This window comes from Empidonax traillii, unplaced genomic scaffold (genome assembly GCF_003031625.1).
Source record: "Empidonax traillii isolate 1590-97213 ecotype Southwest subspecies unplaced genomic scaffold, ASM303162v1 scaffold607:size387008, whole genome shotgun sequence".
NCBI lineage: Eukaryota > Metazoa > Chordata > Aves > Passeriformes > Tyrannidae > Empidonax > Empidonax traillii.
In genome coordinates, this window is record NW_020955800.1 from 5,046 (window position 1) to 22,760 (window position 17,715).

Here is a 17,715-nt window from a genome sequence, read left to right on the forward strand (position 1 = left end):
AGAGCACGGAGGAAGAGTGAATTAATTGCTTCCTTCATTAAAGTTTACCTTCAAAGAAGTCAGCAACAGAACTCGTCATCACCATCTTCTTGCAGACGTTTATTTTTATATTCACAAGAGGATGAATGTAAGAGAAATTTATGGAGATGCTAAATCAAGGGCTTTTGTTCCTAACTAGAAAGAAGTCACTCTCAGCAGTTTAATTACTGTCTTAGTGCAGGACTGACATTTCAAACACCGTGCTCTTTCACTAACTCTTTTAAAAATCAAATTACATAAGAGATTAAGGTAACACAAGGTAACAGAGGAAATGCCACCTCCTGGAAAATCACCTCTTGGATCACTGGTGCAGCCCCCTCACCCCATCTTGATCTTATCTGATCGCTCCTTGTTCCCAGCGGCTGCGCTGAGCAAGGAAACCACGCCCAAACCCAGGCAGCAGCAGAGTTGGGAGCAATTAGTTCACCCACCTTACAAGGCTATTTCATCCCCATTGAAACCATTAACCTCTCAGAGACCTACAAGCCCTAACTTCAAAAGACGAAGCACATCAGGACAAGTCCACATGGTACACTGAAAAAATGAGGCCGTTTTATTGATGATTAGACTCTGCACTGGCAACAAGCATCAAGCTAATACAGACAGACTTCAACCAAAGCATGAGCTTTGAATCAGAAGTCATAAAGTGACATGATGCCTTAATAAATTAAGGAAGTTAATTCCTCCCCATCATCAACTCTTCACTTGAAGTTCTTTGCAAATTCCTCTCCTTTCTTAATAGAAGCCTTCAGCTCAGACATGGCCGCAGCAACCATCTTCTCTTCAAAGGGGGAGAGCTTGCCAAGGCCTAGGTTCTTCTCAATTCCTTTTTTCTGAGGGAAAGAGGATTTAAGGATTAACCATTCATTGAACTAAAGAGTAGCTTAACAGCTTTGACTAAGTATTACCCAGCTGAGACAGAGACCCGGCCTGGGACCTCTGTCACCTCTAGTTTGCCAACCCTGTCCTTCCTGGTAAGGTTCAAAACCTCTTACTATCTGTGGCAACTTGTACAGCTCTCACAAACTTCTCTTTCACTGCTGACAAGTGCGAAACCTGAAGGAAACCTGAAGGAAGTCCAGCAGCTCCTTCTGCTTTCTCTGGAAACTGATATCAACTGCTCCTTCCCACCTCCAGACACACCATCTGGCAAGAGAATCACTCCCCCCCGGTCTATGGCCTTTGCTTGCCACTGGCCTGCAACCTCAAACTGCTTTAGAGTGGCACTCCTGGGTTTTCAAGATGCCTACATCCAAACCCTACTCTCTTAATACCCCTCTGCTTCCAATCCCTCATCAGCCTGCCCCTAACACGGCACACACCACCTTGTGTATCCCAGCAGCCACAACAGGGCTGCAGCATCCTTGCCCTCCATCACTCCCATGGGATAAGGCTGACAAAAGGAAGACTTCTTTCACAATCAGGAGGTCCTGAAAGCAAGCTATTAATCCTAATCCATGCTGTAGCTCCCCATGTGCCTCGATTTCTGCAGGATTTGCTTATGGCAGGTCAGGCTGAGGAGACAGGTTTGCTGACTCGGGTTAATCATATGAAGGCCCAGAGTAAACAGGCCTGACTTGAGGCAAGGATGACCTCTTAAGCCAAGTCTGAATCTCTGGTTACTCAGTGATCTGCAGTCTAAGAGCAGATAAAAGCAGCAGCATCCTTGCCAAGCCGAGCTATGTACCTAAATACCATACCCAAATACTCAAGGATCTTAAAGGTACACTCAGCTGTTAACTCCAACAACACCAGGCATTCAACTAAACTAAAATCACTGAGTAAAACCCACAAGACTCCATCAGTAGCTGCTGTTAGTAAGCCTCATGATTTAAAGTACATACTCCCAGCTGCAGAGGTGTAGAGAAGTACGGGCTCTCCGTCACGTCCGACTTAACAAAGGCACATTCCACAACCCCTTGCTTTCCACTCATTGCATCCAGCAGAGAGAACACAAATCGAGCACCAGCATAGGCCATGGACAAGGTGGCAGATCCTGTAAGAGTTAAACCACGTTTAGAACAGATCACGTTGAAATTTGATACCTTCTTTGGCTCCAAAGGTTTCCATACGGGTATGTTTACAGAGCTCCAGTGTCATTGACTTCAAGCTCACAGTCAGTTGGATAAAGCAGCAGCTCTTGGCCAGCTACATGCTATCCAGCTGACCAGATTTACAGAAGAAACAGCCTAATTTGACAGAGAAGAGCCTTTTTAAAGCCATATATGGTGTGGGATCAGTTAATGTTTAGCCTTACGTACTGAGTTACTTCTGGTAGCACAGCTCAGGCAGTCACAGCTAGATTCCTAATCAGCAGTTCATAAACTGTAAGATTAAACTGCAGGGGACTGCATCTATTCAGCTAGATAACAAGAATTACTTGAAAGCTCTACTTAAGAACCCACCTGCTCCTGCTTTAGCTTGGACAACTTCAGTGCCAGCTTCCTGAATTCTCGCCGTAAGCTTCTCCAGTTGATCCTGAGGAAACTCCACTTTTGGTGTGCACTAGATGGGAAAGAAAAAGAAGTTACTGTCCAATACCAGAACCCCTCCAGATTAAGCATAAGGCCACCCACATGATGTCTCCTGTACCACTACAGCTGTTAGCAAACAGTTCTCAACTGGGCAAATGGGTTTAGCCCAGCTCACAGCTTGTGTGACACTGAGCAGGAGTCACCAGGGCTGCTGGTCACTGCATGGCCTGGAACAGGAGCCCAGACATGCCCAGATTCCTCAAGGATAAACTGCAGCTTTGCAGCCAAACCAGGGCTTGCCATGGTTCCTCACTACCGTGTAGTCCTTTGCACTAAACAGATGCCCTCCAAGAGTTAGGAATTTCAAAAAGTCATCTTGTAAATATTCGGGTCACTGTGGCATTATGGAAGTCAAGAGCTTTGTGAGGGATCCAGTCTCCCAGCAGTATTTACTAAACCTTCAGATACAGCTCTGCCAGTAGCTTAAACACAGCTGTGTGTCTCCCAATGGACTGCTTAACCAAAGCAACCTCTCAGCATGCAGCTGCTCTAAAGCTCTTATTCCTTAAGAAAATCCCTCTGTGAAGGATACTTTATTCCCCACTTAAGAGCGTAGCTTTTCCCCTTTTTCTTGCAGATTGTCTTTGGCCATATACCAGCCATCTCCCCAAAAGGCTGCAGCCTGCTTAAGAACTGCATTTCAGTCTGCCTTAAAATGCATGAAGGGAGCTTCTCCTGATGACCTGTCATTGCCACACCTCAGATCTTACATCCCAAAGTCCTTTATAGGAAAGCTGGAACTATTTACACTATCCAGAGTTTAGATTTAGCTTGCTGCCTTCCGTCTCATCCTGCACCTCATCCCAGAACGAAAGCAGCTATGAGAGCAGGGAAAACTGTCTCTGCTCTATCTTAGCAATTAACTGCCATCACAAAAGCACTTTGAATCAGCCCTAACACCCCGAGGAGTGTGCTGCCACCCAGAGCCGTCACCAAGACCTACCTGAGAGATCAGAGGGATGATCGTCTTCCCAGCATGGCCACCAATAACTGGAACAGTTACTCGAGCTGGATCTAAGCCCTAAGGGAAACATGAAACTTTCCAGCTTCTATAGCACATGGGCAAGAAAAACAAGTGAAAACACCACACTTCACTGTCTGCCCTGGGTACTTGGACACACTGATCAGTCCAAGGTTGGACCCCATGATCCTGGAGGTCTTTTCCAACCTAAATGATTCTGGGATCTATAACCCAGTGCTACACAGGGCAGGAGTTTCAGACGCAGCTCCAGGTTGCTCTGATCACTTCATAAAGTTACAGGACATTATTACTGCAAGTCTGGATAAACAGCAGCACAACATAAACACCACCAGGGCTGTTTAGAGCAGTAACCCCTTACAGCTCCTGCTACTTTACAGAATATCCTGTAACACACAGCACAGAGTTTGACTTGCAAACACATACAACAACTCAACCCTCTCCTCCGGTTGCACCAGGGGTTGGAAATGCCAGTGGAATTAAGGAGAATATGTAGCTCACTCACAGGGCTATGAAAAGGAAAGGTCAAAGTCTCTTGAACCACGTTTTGCAAGAAACCTTATCTCCAGGCTCCTCTAGAGAATGGAGGCAGGGAATCATTGCCTTCGCCTCTGGCTCCACAGAAATCCGAGCTCCTTTGGCTCTCTGCAGTGATTTTGGAAGCATTTCTGTATAGCTCTGATCCCAAAGCAGGCAGTGTCCCTCCCCCAGCAGCTGTTAACCATGACCTGCCTTCAGTTCAGCCACAAAGGTGTTCGCTCTGACGATGTCCAACGTTGTGACACCAAAGATTTTGTTGGGATTATACACACCGTGCTTCTTGAAGACTTCTGAAGTTATTGGGATGGTTGAATTTACCTACCAGCAAGAAGAGGCAAGCACTGATTAAAAGCAGTATGGTAACAAAGCCAATGCATGAACTTAAACAGGCCAACAAACAACCCAAATTACGCTTCCAGCTTGGAATCAGCTGCAGCCAATTACTTTAATGCCTAAATTGAAGAGCAATTTACAGTCAGGCTGGAATAAAAGTCATTAATTTTACATAACCATTAAGACAATAAATTTGTTCATTCCCATTACAAAGGCTCCTTCCTTAGAGAGCTAAGACTTTTATCCCAGCTAATACACCAGCTTTTATTATAACCAGTCACACAGACTTTGAGATATTAAGCACTTTTAGATCCAAGTTTCCTCTGACTTAAATACAGCCAAGAAAAATGGGTTAGTAGAACCAGGCTTTTAGGACTTTTCTGCTAATACACTGCAGATCTTAAAGATACTGCTCAAAAAGAATTTGGATTACTCTAGTATTCTTAGTCTGGATTTTGGGTTGTTTTTTTTTCCTTCCTCTACATTCCAAAGCCTTCAGAAAACACTTACCGGGTTAGAAATAATACAGATCATGGCTTCTGGACAGTGCTTTGCACAGGCAGATGTCAAAGAGGCAACAATGCTGGCGTTGGTGTTGAACAGGTCATCACGAGTCATACCTGAAACACAGCCAGTGCAGTGTCCCGTTACCCACAGTCTACCCCAATCAAAAACCTGGACAGAGACACATCAGCTCCTGGTTTCATGGATCAAGAGTAAATTCTGCAGCTGCAGCAATGAACTGGCTCCAAAGACAACTCACTCCTCTTGCTAACAGACAGACCAGCCCTTTTCAGCAGCAACCAGCCCAGCTGTCCATTGCCAGGTGCCTGGAGTACAGTGTGACCACACAGACCCACACCACTGGTACTCAGAGCAGCCTAACTGCTCCCAAGATGAATTTTCCTCCTTCTCTTAAATCACCTCCACAGCTCCAGTGTAAATGCCAGCTGCTCCGTGCAAAATATTGCTGGTTGTGTAAGTGCCACCTCCTGTTTCTGTTGCAGCAACTACTTGAACCGTGAAAAATGAAGATTTGGGAAGAGCTAGGCATTAAAGTCTAGAATTTTGTTACATTCCAAATAGGATACTGAAAAACAGAGTAGAAAAGGAGCAGGTCAGAGACATTCTATGAAGGCTTGACAGCATTTATTCAGAGATGCCCCGAGAAGTTACTGCACAATTGATGCAATGCAAACAGATTATTTCTGTTCTCCTGAGAAATGAAACAATGAACCAGTTTTTATTCCTCAAGCATTGCCCCAGGGCAAGAAACACTAAAGGGAGATGTAGGATCACTTCCATGAAAGGTCTTTGCACCTCAACCCCCCGTGGGAACTCCAGAAATCAATGCTGCCCGTTTCACAAGGGACAGTCTCAGAGAGAGGCTGAATGAGCTGCCTGATACCACAAGCAGCTCTGGGTCAGGGGCATTAACAGACCACTTACACCCCAAGCCACCACCACCATAAAGCATCAGACACAGCTCCATTTGAGCAGTAGCACTGCAGAGATTCACTTCAGAGCAGCCCTGGGGCTTTCCAACAAAGAGAACATACCTGGTTTTCTAGGAACTCCCGCCGGAATAACAACAACATCACAGCCCTTCAGACATTCTGGCAACTGCTCAGGTCCCATGAAGCCTGAAATGGAAGACACTCAGGCATTATGCTTTCCAGAGCTTTTAAGTATCTGATACTTCGAAATACAAAATTACACCCAGAGGCATCCAATTCCTTTTTATAATTTAGCCTTCAATTCAAACTTCCCCTGAAAAGCAAAGAAACACAATTATGGATGGATCCCATTTGATGCTTTATCCTTGTTTCAAAACTTACAGAACCAGAATGGTGAGAATCTCACAGTTCCTCCTGCTATGTGTATTTACTCTCCAAAAACCTTGGCATGAGTGTCAGTGCCCCCAGAGAATTTCAGACAGGCACATTCAAGTAAAATGTCACCTTCTGGAGGTCTTCAGATAAAATAAAGATTAGCAGAGTAAGTTTTGCTTTCATCAGAACCTGACAGCATCCCTTCAGAAAAGAAGCAGGTGGAATTCATGTGGAAACCCAGGGAGTGTCAAGCCGAGTTGTAGTCAAACTTCTAAATTCAACACTCAGGCTTTGTTCAGAAATAACTTCACTGAGTGTTTCCTGCCAGATATCACAAATTCCCCTTCAGCACCGCAACCACAGGCCATTTTCATCTCCATACATGTCAATCTAATCAGTTAAACCCTAATTAATTATGCACTGCTCGAGGAAAAAGCTACTTAAATTGACACCAGGCTTCGGGATCGCTGTGTGAAGATCCCCCTTCCCAAGAAACCCGCGACTCAGTGCCAGAGCCACCTGAGAGGATCCCTCGGGAACGCAGAGCATTCCCAGCAGTACCTTTGACACTGGCTTTGGTCTCGATGTGGCTGAGGTCGGCTGCCACGCCTGGAGTGTGGGCAATGTCATAGAGGCTGAGCTTGCTCACCAGCGGGCTGTTCTTCAGGAGCAGGGACAGGGGCTGCCCGATGCCCCCCGAGGCCCCCAGCACTGCTACCTTGGCGTTGCTCTGCGAGAAAGAGACGACAAACACGGGGCTGGAGATGTCCTGGCAGCCACCCCAGCGGTGACCTTGGGGATTTCACCACGCTTTCTTTGCTTTTAGCTCCGTTTCTCAATTTTTCACCCAGCGCTGTGCAAACTCGACAGGCTGAGCCCACAGAGAGCGATGCTTGTGAGAGACCCCCCAGGGATCCTCCGGGTTTACTGGCAGGACAAGTTGGAGGAAACTTATTTGCAGCCTGAAGCTCAAAAGGGAAGCAAGGCTAGGGCAAAGAAACCCTAAGGATCACCTTTCTCCAGACAGAAATGTCTGCCTGAGAATTATACCTGCCACCCTGAGGGCCCAGGTCTAACTTAGGACAAAATCTGGTTTATAGTTTCTCTAAACTATTAATATTGACAGTATTAGAAAAAATGCCTTCCCATTTGTCAAATCAATACATTTAACAGATTACAATAAATGTAATAACCACTGTATGTACATGAAGAAAATGTTTAGGCCAGGAGTAAATTCAACATAGTACCTGCAGCTGCCTCAAGATCAAGGCCTGAGAATATTAAGTGACTGTAACTTCCAGCTTTGATCATGAGGCTGAGAATCAAGTAAAATCAACCCTTCTTGGCTGTCCCGTGAATCAATTTTACCCTCACACGTGCACTGGCAGCATGTTATTTCTCTCTCTGTGCTCCTGTTTGTAGGGCATTGCCAGATGATATAAAACCTACTTTCAAGGACCAGAACAACCTTAAAGTGCAACACACTGCCAAAGGGATGGAGAACCAGAGTCTCCTGCAGAGATGCAACATGGCAACGCAATTACTGCTGAAAAAGCCATTCTCTATCACAGCCTTACCAGATAAAGCCATAACAGCTCCAAGTCCCGACATGAACAGCTTAATTACTGTGCTATGACAAGAAATAATCCACCCAAGAGCTAGATCAGCCCAACCTCGGCTCGGTTTTCTTGCTATTGTAACAGATGTAATTTTGCACAGAACTCTTGAAGGGAAAGCAAAGTCTGGCATGAGTCACTGTGCCCCATTTATGACTGAGCTGATACCATGAGGTCAAAACCTCGCTGCTAAAAGATACAGTTCCTATGAAGAAAGCTTGCACAAGCCTCTCCTGTGCAGCACATCTTTACGGCTCCAATAACCACTCTGTCGTGTCCCACTGGCACTATTAATGTCAGACAGAGGTCGGTCCCTACCCATGCAACCATAGCAGCAGCTCTCCTCTGGTTTGGGCTCAGCACAGCGGATTTCGAGCACACGAAGGATTACTGCTAAACCGCAGCCACCAGCTTTGGTTCTTAAAACCTCTGGGACGCAGGGGCACGTTTGCACCAGAGGAAGGAAAGCAGGAAACCTGCCTATCACCCACCGCACACCACCAGAGAGAAACGTCCATCAGGTCTGGGCTCCTCCCCGGGCCCCACAGGCCCAGAACCGAGGAGGGTCTGGGCTCCTCCCCGGGCCCCACAGGCTCTCACCGGGGAGGAATCGAGTGCAATGCAGGGCTAGCAGCCCCTCCCTAGGACGGACTGGGGCTTCTCCCCAGGCTCCCCTCGAGCCCCGCAGCCCCTCTCGGAGGAGGCCCCGGGCCCGGTCCCGCTCGCCACCCACGGTTACCTGTGCGGAGGTGGCAATGCCGCGGCGCAGGGCGGCGCCGCTGGCGGCGCTGAGGCGGGACAGCATGGCGGGAACGGCGGGGATGGTGGGAACTGCGGGAATGGGAACGGCGGGAGCGGCGCTGGCGGCGCTCGGTGACTCCAACGACCTCCACGGCCGGCGCGGCCCCGCCTCTCGCGAGATTTGTCCCCTCCCCTCCCCGCCGCGCGGCAAGTCTCGCGAGATCTGGGCGGCGGTAACCTTGGAGACGGGCGGGCGTCGCTCCCCGCGCCGCGCGCAGGGAGAGGGCGGGCTCGGGGTGTCGCGATAGTCGGCGACAGCCCGCCTGGGATGGCGGGGGTGGCGCTCTGCGAGCCCCGACACCTCTACAACATCATCAACCAGTGCCGGCGGTTCCCGCGGTTGGCGGAGCCCAACTACCTGTGCCTGCTGGGTGAGGCCGCGGCACAGGCCCATCCCTGCCAGCTGCTGTCCCTGCCTACCCCTGCCCATCCCTGTCTGCTGATTCCTGCCCCTACCTGTCCCTGTACTTGTCCCTACTCCTGCCTGCCGCTACTGTCCCTGCTCCTGCTCCTGCCTGTCCCTGCCTGCCCCTGCCTGCTGCTGCTCCAGGCTTTTCCTGCCCCTGCCTGCAGCCAGGCGCTGTGCTCAGCCCGGTCCTGCTCTGGATTTCCTTGTGTCCACTTCCCCCTGCTCTGATCCGTCCTATGGATACACACTCTGCCCTACTGCCTCCAGCAATTTTAGAGGTGGACAAGATCTTTCAACCATTTCAAAAGATTCCTGATAAGCGTTTGCATCTTGCATAGCGCCAATACCCCCCAAAAAGGTGTCTGATATTGCAATATTATTATATGCTTCAGCCAGTTTGGGAGTGAGGTTGGTGTCTCTCTGGTGCCCCTCTCCCCAGCTCTGGGGCAGCAGAGGCAGAGGTGCTGGGCAGAGGTCAGAGCAGGCACAGGCAGAGCACACTTGGGTCAGGACTAAGGCTGCTGGCATCACTTGGTGTTACACACACACTCCTATCCATCCTGGAGGTCGTTATATCCACACCAGAAAGCCTCAGTTCCTAAAAAAACAAATCACAGAATTGCCAAGGTTGGAAAGAAACCTTCAAGATCATCCAGTCCAACCATTAACCCAGCACCCCATAACCACTCCGAAACCATATCCCCAAGTGCCACAGCCCCAAATCTCTCTACTCTGGGTGATGCCAGTGCCTGAATTCCCGCTGACCGAATCACAAACAGAATTCCACCTTTACCGGCCAGTTACTGTGTCTCGGTTGTTTTTTTTCAGATGCCCGTACTCAGCGTGAATTCGACGAGAGCCACATTGTTACAGCCCGCAGGATTGAACGGGTGAGGGCATTGCTTGTGTGAACCACCCCCGGATTCAGCAATTAGCAGGAAGCCAAAACTGGCTTAAAACCCCCGGGGAAACGTCCCCCCGTCCTCTCCCGTGCCTGTTTCAGCCGTGCTCCGTGGCTGCCGCTGGGGGGACGTATTCTGTCACACAGCAAAGGCGGCCCCAGCAGCCCGAAGGATTGGCACACAGGGGCTGGATATCAGGAAAAATATTGCACAAGGACTCGCATCTTGTAGCCTTGTCTCGTACGGACAGTTCTGGCATCTGCCCCGCGGTGGGTGATGAAGCAATCAGAGCAGTTTGCATCATTTCTGGCTCCTAAGCGGGGCTCTCGGCGTCACCCACACCCACGCGGACAAACCAACACGTAGCTAGAGAGCTGCAGCTTGCAAGATGCCGCTAGTGTTGATGCCACAAGAGCAGAGTGGAGCTGTGCTCCTGACAGAATTCCTCTGTGATTTTGTAGGGTCCTACAGGGGAGTATCTGATCCCGAATGCGGAGGAGTTGGGCTATGTCAGACACTGTGTGGTGTATGACTTCAACACTAACTCTTTGAGCTACTGTGACTGTGATGAAGAGCAGAAAGAAACAGGTATGTGGGACCCATATCAGTCAAGACCTCACTGCCAGAGAGATACTCGTCCCATTCCTCATTTAACTTTATGCAGTTCATTGGAAGAGATGCAAATGTTCCCAGCTTTATTTGAAAAATGATCATCCCTTCTACGCCTCTGGTTTTTCACAGTGTTGTGGATGTTCTTAGTCTTCAAAAATCCAGGTTTTGTTTCAAAGCATCCTGGCAGGCGTGGTTTCCATCTGTGGATGATCCCCTGAAGCTCCTTGTTGCATGTGAGGAATGGGTTCTTTCTGCCCCCCGCATTTCCCTGAGATTGGGCTTGTCCAACGATTGCCTTTTAGGGAGCAGTGCTGCTTCAGAGACTGGAAACGTTGGCTCAGGTCCCGTGCATTCCCCGAGTGAGTACTTCCTTCTCTGAGGGTTAGAAAAGGCTTTCACATCATGACAACTTAAAAAGACCTGTCTTTAATGGGGGGGATGATTTGATGGAGTTCACGGAGAAGTGTGAAGAGCTGGAAACCTTCCCATGTCACTGTTCAGCCCTCCTTGAACCATGGAATCGTTTAGCTTTCACACATCCTTCGGCAGGGAGTTCAGCCCTGTGCAGAACTTCTGTATGTTTATTTGGCTCTTATGAGTTTTGCAAAGTCTACAATAGTTTTAGCAAAGATTTACATCACTTTACATAGGAAAAAAACACGTGGGTGTGTAAGGGGAATGAAAAAACAAGGCTGTTCCTAAATGCCCGGTGATGAGGCATTAAAGGGAAGGTGTGAAGAATCAGAAGTGGGTTTCTATTGTGCTGATCTATTTCTAAAGCAGACATAGCTAGAGGGAAGCAGGATGGATCCCTTGGGAAGAGGAGCAGCCATCTCACATAATTTACTTCACTGAGGAGAGTGTTTAAAACACTTGAGAGGGAAGACACTTCTTTCTTCTCCCCTCTTTACCTAAAGCAAACTAAAGAAAAGGGCCTCTGTAAAACTATGATAGATTTAAATTGATAATACGTCCCTCTTGTGGGAACTTATTACAAGCATTTCCCAAAGAAAAAAAGGGGAGAGAAAATAAAAATGCAAACACCTTTCTCTAGACCTACAGAAGAATCAAGGAGAGGAATAAAGATCAGGACAAGAGGTGAAAGCAGCACACAGGTACAGAATAAGTCGAGTTTTTAGCAAGGTTTTCTACACAGCATTAAATGAAATGAAATGGGAATTGCTGTGGGTGTTGGGGAGGCAGATGATGGAGACACTGAACCTGCCCTGTCAAACAGCTTTTTGGTCTCCTTAGATACTGAGGAAGGAGCTGCATTCCTACACGCCAGAAACTTTCAGGAGTTCACCCGCCACCACGTGCTCGTCCTGAAGGGAGGCTACAGGCGTTTTTCAGCTTGTTTTCCTTTTCTGGGGACTCAGAAGACACTGTGGATGCCTCAGGTGACATGAGACTAATCTGAAAGTAGAATTAGCATTCATATTCAGCTGATGATGGCTGATGAATTCAAGTTAAATGGTGTTGCAAATGTAGTATCACGGTAATTTCAGGCAGAGGAGTTAAATGTCATTTGGATTGCTGTGCTTGCCCTGAGTCTCACCACCGATCCTTTAGCAGCCACACTTTTCCCTCTTCCGTTGCATGAAAGAAAGCTCATGGAAACAACCTGGGAACGTTTTCCTGATAACCCTGAAACTGGCCTGGGGAGAGTACAGATAACTGAACAAACACTAGCAAATGATGAAAAGAAACAGGGTCCTCTCTCACACGTGGTTATCTGGGATAGTACACAGCAAATGTTTTCAGACAGAAGTGCAATTCCTACCAAGCACTGTGTTCCATGTGTTTCCATCGGGAAGGATCACAGTGCTGGTGCATTGTTTCAATAGGCCCAGAAGGAAAACAGCCATCCACTCGAACACTGGTATCCTAATATTTGGCTTCACCTGCAAGCATCGATCTGTTTAGCTCATGAAAAACAATCACCCTTTATTTCACATCTAGGACAGGACCTGAGGCAGGGCAGGCTAAGAAGGTGCTGGTCAGCAGAAAGCATCTCATTGCACTTGTTCCCTCCTGATTCCCATGAAATAGCCCGTGACGCTGTGCTGACCTGGGGGATGCTGCAGCACAGGAGGCAAAATCGATTCACTTTGTGCTGCTTTGTGAAGGGCAACACATTGCTGAGCCTCACAGGGACACAGAGTACCTCCCTGCCTCTCAGTTTAAGCTGTTCACTGTTGGTTTAGGCTGCTGCTCTGTGCAGAGTATCCTTTAAGGGTGTCGAGGCTTTCTTGTGTATTTTCATTCTCAGCCTCCACGCTGCAGGCGCTGGAAGCAGCTGCAGACTTGTGCTGTGCCACTACAGGGCACCTGCAGCTCTGCAGGTGGCAGATGATTTCATTTAGCCCTGCAAACAGCAACCAGGGAGAACATCAAATGGATCTGTTACGCTGCAGTCCCTGCAGACAATGGGAAGGATGTATTCCACCTCCTGTTTAGTCAGGGTTGGTTTCAAGTAGCGCCGCAACGACAGCGACGCTGTTAATTATTCTCAGTAAATCTAGTAAAGACTTCAATATACAGAAAGTCCAGGTGATTGAATGAATCATTACACTAAATTGTGTCATGGGCTGTTGACTAAGTGCTTGTTCAATTCTTCACATGACTTCTGTTTAAGAACTTAGCAAGCTAATGGGAGCAAAGACCCTCTCTAACCTGAGCCTATGGTTTCTTTCTGGCAGGAGCTAGACAACTTCCAGCCATACCCTGTAGAAATACTGCCTTTAAAGTTATATATGGGCAATTTCAAGCAGGCCTGTGACCAAAAAATTCAGAAAGATCTGAGGATCAAAGCAGTAGTCAACGTCTCTGAAGAGCCTGTAACACTGTAAGTTAAACACTTCAAGGTTTACCCTCACCGGTGTCTGTGATGTGAAAAAATGAGGTGGCACAGAGTCTGTTCACAGAGGAGTCAGTGCCTCTGAACTTCCAAGGAAACCTCTGTTGTTCACTGCAGATTCCAGTGCCATTTCATGCTCATTTTTCCAATCTCCACCTCAGAGCAACAACACAGTCCTGCAGCCCTTGACCATGCCATGGGTGGGTTGGGTGAGAGGACGAGGAAGCCCTTGACATTTCAAGTCTATCACACATACTACCATTTTCCAGGAAAAAGCTGTATCTCTGAATTGCTTTCAGAACAAAATCTTACAAAGACGTCAGTGTAAAAGCTAAATCACCCATATGTCACGCTGCTGGTCTTCTTTCCTTCCTTCCTCCTCTGTTCATGACCATTCAGCTCAGTCTGCAGATTGTGCTGGAAATGCCATTTCACACAGTGAAAAATCCAGTGGCATTTCTCAAGGAGGTGACCCAAACTAAGAAAGCAACAAATCCAATTACCCACCCCAGGACAAGTGTACCAGCAGACACTTCTTATGCTTTTGGCTCCAGAGAAAGGTCTATGCACTGTGGGTAATATTCCCATGCCCTTTGCATGATGTGCTTTCGCATTTTGGAAACTCCTCACCAGTGTTTTGCTCTATGAGTTCTCCCAGTTGGGTTCTCTGAGCTTGTGGAAGGAGAAGATGCTGTCATAGAGAACCACACCAAGTGACATGGGGGGGCTCTGTCCACAAAGCAGCCAACACTCACATGCTGCGAAGGCACTCTGGCTTTCAGTTCATCTGTTTGCATTTATCTCTCAGATAAAGGAAGCTGTAGGTTAAGACAGTGATGCTGATACCACGTGAAGTGGAAAATCAGTAATTAAATTGGCTCTGTGTTAAAAACATCTCGGTGTCTCACCATAACAAATCCCTTATCATAATGTTAATGATGATGATGATGAAAAACTTACACGTGTAACTGCAAACAAAATTATCACCTTGCCTCAAACAAACACATCTTGTTCAAAGCTGCTTCTCTGGTCCATGTGGTCTGTGTGCTCTCTTTCCAGGTTTGCAGAAGATGGTGAATCTCTCCATATATCTGTTCCAGATTCACTCGAAGCAGATCTTTTTTCTTTCTTTCCCATCATTTCTCATTTCATAGGTGAGTTGATCCTGATCTGGAATTCCTGAGACCTTGCTCACTCGAGGATATTAGATGGGAGTGACAGCAATTCACTGCAACAGGAAGCTCAGGCAGCAGGGTCGTAATCATTCGTGATCAGTACACTCCCAAGCAAGCCCACACCCTGATGGATGCTGGACCTGCCTCACTATCCAGCCTGATGGACAGAGAGGAGATTTTACAGGGCATCTGACTCTGATGTTCCTGCTCACCCTCACTCTGGTAATAGGCAGCTTTCCACCTGACCTGGAAAGGCTTTGCTGCAAAGTGTGCACCAGAGCTCCATAGGATTCCCTCTTACTCCTTTGCAACAACCCTTTGACTCTTACCAGCCCCAATCTTCAAAAACCACAGCTTTATTTGAACCAGAGTGTGACCCACATTAGGGAACTTTCCACAAGGTGCTGCTAATCTTCGTGATTTGCAGTGCAGACCCACGGTAGGGCCTGGGAAGACTTTCAGGTTGGACGGCATCAACCTGCCTTTGGCTGATTACATCAGATTGGGCATGAAAAAACACACTCTCCAGCTCAGTGCCTGCAGCTGCACAGCAGACACGGCTCCTGCAGCTCCATCCTGTGATGCTGTCAAACCCTGCCGTTATCTTTTATCACACTTATCAGATAACACCTGCCACAGAGCAGGGCCCTGCTGAGCGGAGGGTTGTTCAGAAGCAAAAGACCTCCCTGTCCCCACAGACCTTATAATCCAAGTACAATATCAGAAATGACAGCTGGACACAGAGAAACAAGGAAACAACATTTCAGGATATAATTTTGTAGTCCTGAACTGGATTTCATGATTTGCATGCACCCAAATGCTGAAATTCACTTCCCTGCAAAGCTTTCGTTGTGCCCCACGTTTTTTCCCAGTAGTGTTTCAGAAGGCAGTTTCTTTCTCCCATCAGTTTGTGGAAGTTTCCAAGGCAGACTACAAGAGTTTATTATCTTTAGCTCTTGTGGAAGTGTTGCACTGTTTACCTGATACTGGAATTGTTTACTTGGCCCTCAAGAGCAGATTAATTCAAACTGTAACAGTAAGGGGTGAACACCAGACTCAAGCTCTCCACACACTCTGAGGAGTGTGAATATTCTCATGCCAGGTGTATGTTGGAGTGAGGCAACTTCTACTCAGGTCTTAGAACAGAAATAGTAACTCATTATAGAAATAAGTTAGAAAATGATGTTATAGTGCTTGAAAAAAAAAAAAAGCAAATGAATTCTATCATTCAGGTGCTAATATTCAAAAAACATCATGCTGTCTAGAGAGAGAAAGGATTAAAAGCTTAATTATTAAATATGCAACCTTCTAGGCACAGGCAGCAGAGTTAATGTGGTTAGGAGCCACTGACAGCATCCTTTAGTAGCAAGTGGGTTTGCTGATCTTTGCAATTTTCACCACAAAGTATCTGTCATAAAAAAACATCATAAACCCAGTGCCCCAGCTGGCATGTACATACTTCCTGCTGGTGATCTCCATGGAGAGAGGGAAGGGATTTGGAGTCTCAGTTCCCCTTCAGTTTGGGAGCTGATTGCTCCAGCCTGAATGGAGAGCAGTCAGGCCTTTGTTCACTAGAAATTTCCATCCCTTTAAGCCTTTCTGGGAGGGGCTGGAGCAGGTGATGTGAGTGATGCTGACCACAGCTGATGGGTCGTGGTAGACCACATTTCTTCAGCTCCCTGATGTAAAGGTGACACATGTGCATTGACTGGTTATTGTAACTGGTTCTGGTCTTCAAAGCCATGTTTTAACCGAGTGGATTTCTCAGAAAGGCAAATGCTTACAGAAATGGGAGCTGGCAGTGCCCATCTGCTGCTGTCAGGGTTGCTGAGGGCTCCTGTCGCTCAGCCTGTCAGCTGTCACCAAGTTAGTGCTTGGCTCTACCTTTGGAAGCTTGATTAATCATTAATTTGTGATTGGCGTTTCTTTCCTCAGATGCTCAGATGGATGGTGGAGCAGTGCTGGTGTTCTCCAGCCTGGGGATAAGCCGGAGCAGCACAGCCATCTTGGCCTATCTCATGCATTCCTGCCGGCTTTCCCTGAAGGTACGTCACTGTCACAGCTCCCACGGGCACTGGCTGGGTCTGCACTTGTTTCTCTTTCTGAAGCCTCATCACTGTAGTAGTAACACATTCACTGGCAGTGATTTCATGCAGAATATCCACCTGATAATGTAACTGATGATATGATCTGAGAGTGCATCTTCTTTATGCCATTAAGGAGTTGTCTTAGATGTGATTTTGGGTCTGTGAGTTCTTACCCTGGCACCTGTGATATCCTTCCATTTCCCTTCTTAACTGCAGGGCTATAAAACTAAAGCTGTGGTTAGAGAATATGGTATTTCTCTCCTGGATCTGAGAAAGAGAGTGGAAGCTACTGCAGTTAATCCCATCTCTTAATTCCATGGCGTTACAGGGAGGTTCAGAACCCAGTGTTTGCAGGGCTCTGATTTACCACTGACTTCAGCATCAGCACTGACCTCTTCTGAAACCCCATTTTATTTCTCCAGAAGCAATCCCCTCCCACGGATACTGCTGTAGAGAAATCTGGAAGGGGATAATACTGGCCCAGGAGGGATATATAGATTAGATGGCCAGTACATGCTTCTCCATAGCTCTGAATAATGTAAGAAATGGATGAAGGATGGCTGGGAATGGCCTGGCTGTGCAAGAGCCTGGTGGCTTCTCTCTTGGTGCCCTTTCTCCCTCTCCATACAACACATGGGCATTGTGCTGCCCTAAGCACCATCTCATGGTACCTGCTAAATCAGAGAAGCTGAGTTCCCATGGGAACTGAACAGCATCTCCTTATCCCTGTTTAGAAAGCCTCCTCTGGGAGCTTGAATGGATTGGTCCAAACTTCACTTAAGCTGGGCCTGTATCTAATAAATTTATTGATTTTGTGCAAACATTTGCAACGTAAGAGGAAATCTCTATCCGTGGCTGTGTGCCAGTGGGTAATTAGAGGCTGAGGGTGCCAGCAGGGCTGCAGACACGGCTCAGTCCCTGCACTAACACGGGTGTAATTGCTCCTGCACGCTGATAACCAGCACACTGAATTTCAGACCGGGCTTGCATGGCAGT

The 17,715-nt window shown here is 47.5% G+C and overlaps 2 protein-coding genes across 2 annotated transcripts in view; one reads left to right on the forward strand and one right to left on the reverse strand.

The window, feature by feature from the left end:
* Positions 1–567: 567 nt before the first annotated feature.
* On the reverse strand, positions 568–8,789 carry MDH2 (malate dehydrogenase 2). Its single transcript, XM_027898614.1, has 9 exons — positions 8,613–8,789; positions 6,819–6,987; positions 5,985–6,068; positions 4,936–5,045; positions 4,285–4,410; positions 3,517–3,594; positions 2,445–2,544; positions 1,884–2,035; positions 568–872 (listed from the first exon to the last, which is right to left on the reverse strand). The coding sequence occupies exons 1-9, from the start codon at positions 8,676–8,678 to the stop codon at positions 741–743; spliced, it is 1,017 nt and encodes a 338-aa protein (XP_027754415.1). The 5' UTR covers positions 8,679–8,789; the 3' UTR covers positions 568–740.
* A 42-nt stretch (positions 8,790–8,831) lies between these two features.
* STYXL1 (serine/threonine/tyrosine interacting like 1) overlaps positions 8,832–17,715 on the forward strand; it is a 10,155-nt gene continuing 1,271 nt past the window's right edge. The window contains exons 1-8 of the mRNA XM_027898615.1: positions 8,832–9,045; positions 9,912–9,973; positions 10,447–10,573; positions 10,900–10,956; positions 11,852–11,997; positions 13,300–13,445; positions 14,517–14,611; positions 16,568–16,677. Coding sequence (XP_027754416.1) covers positions 8,943–9,045; positions 9,912–9,973; positions 10,447–10,573; positions 10,900–10,956; positions 11,852–11,997; positions 13,300–13,445; positions 14,517–14,611; positions 16,568–16,677 — 846 coding nt within the window. The 5' untranslated portion in view covers positions 8,832–8,942. The remainder of the gene's footprint in view (positions 9,046–9,911; positions 9,974–10,446; positions 10,574–10,899; positions 10,957–11,851; positions 11,998–13,299; positions 13,446–14,516; positions 14,612–16,567; positions 16,678–17,715) is intronic.

What these genes read in the sequence shown, in the direction of transcription:
- MDH2 (XM_027898614.1), bottom strand. Translation starts at nt 8,678, where the DNA reads ATGCTGTCCCGCCTCAGCGCCGCCAGCGGCGCCGCCCTGCGCCGCGGC. An exon ending in TCTGTATTATTTCTAACCCG is followed by an intron (nt 4,411 to 4,935) that starts GTAAGTGTTTTC and finishes TCTTGCTGGTAG; the next exon opens with GTAAATTCAACCATCCCAAT. An exon ending in CTACACCTCTGCAGCTGGGA is followed by an intron (nt 873 to 1,883) that starts GTATGTACTTTA and finishes TCTTTCCCTCAG; the next exon opens with AAAAAAGGAATTGAGAAGAA.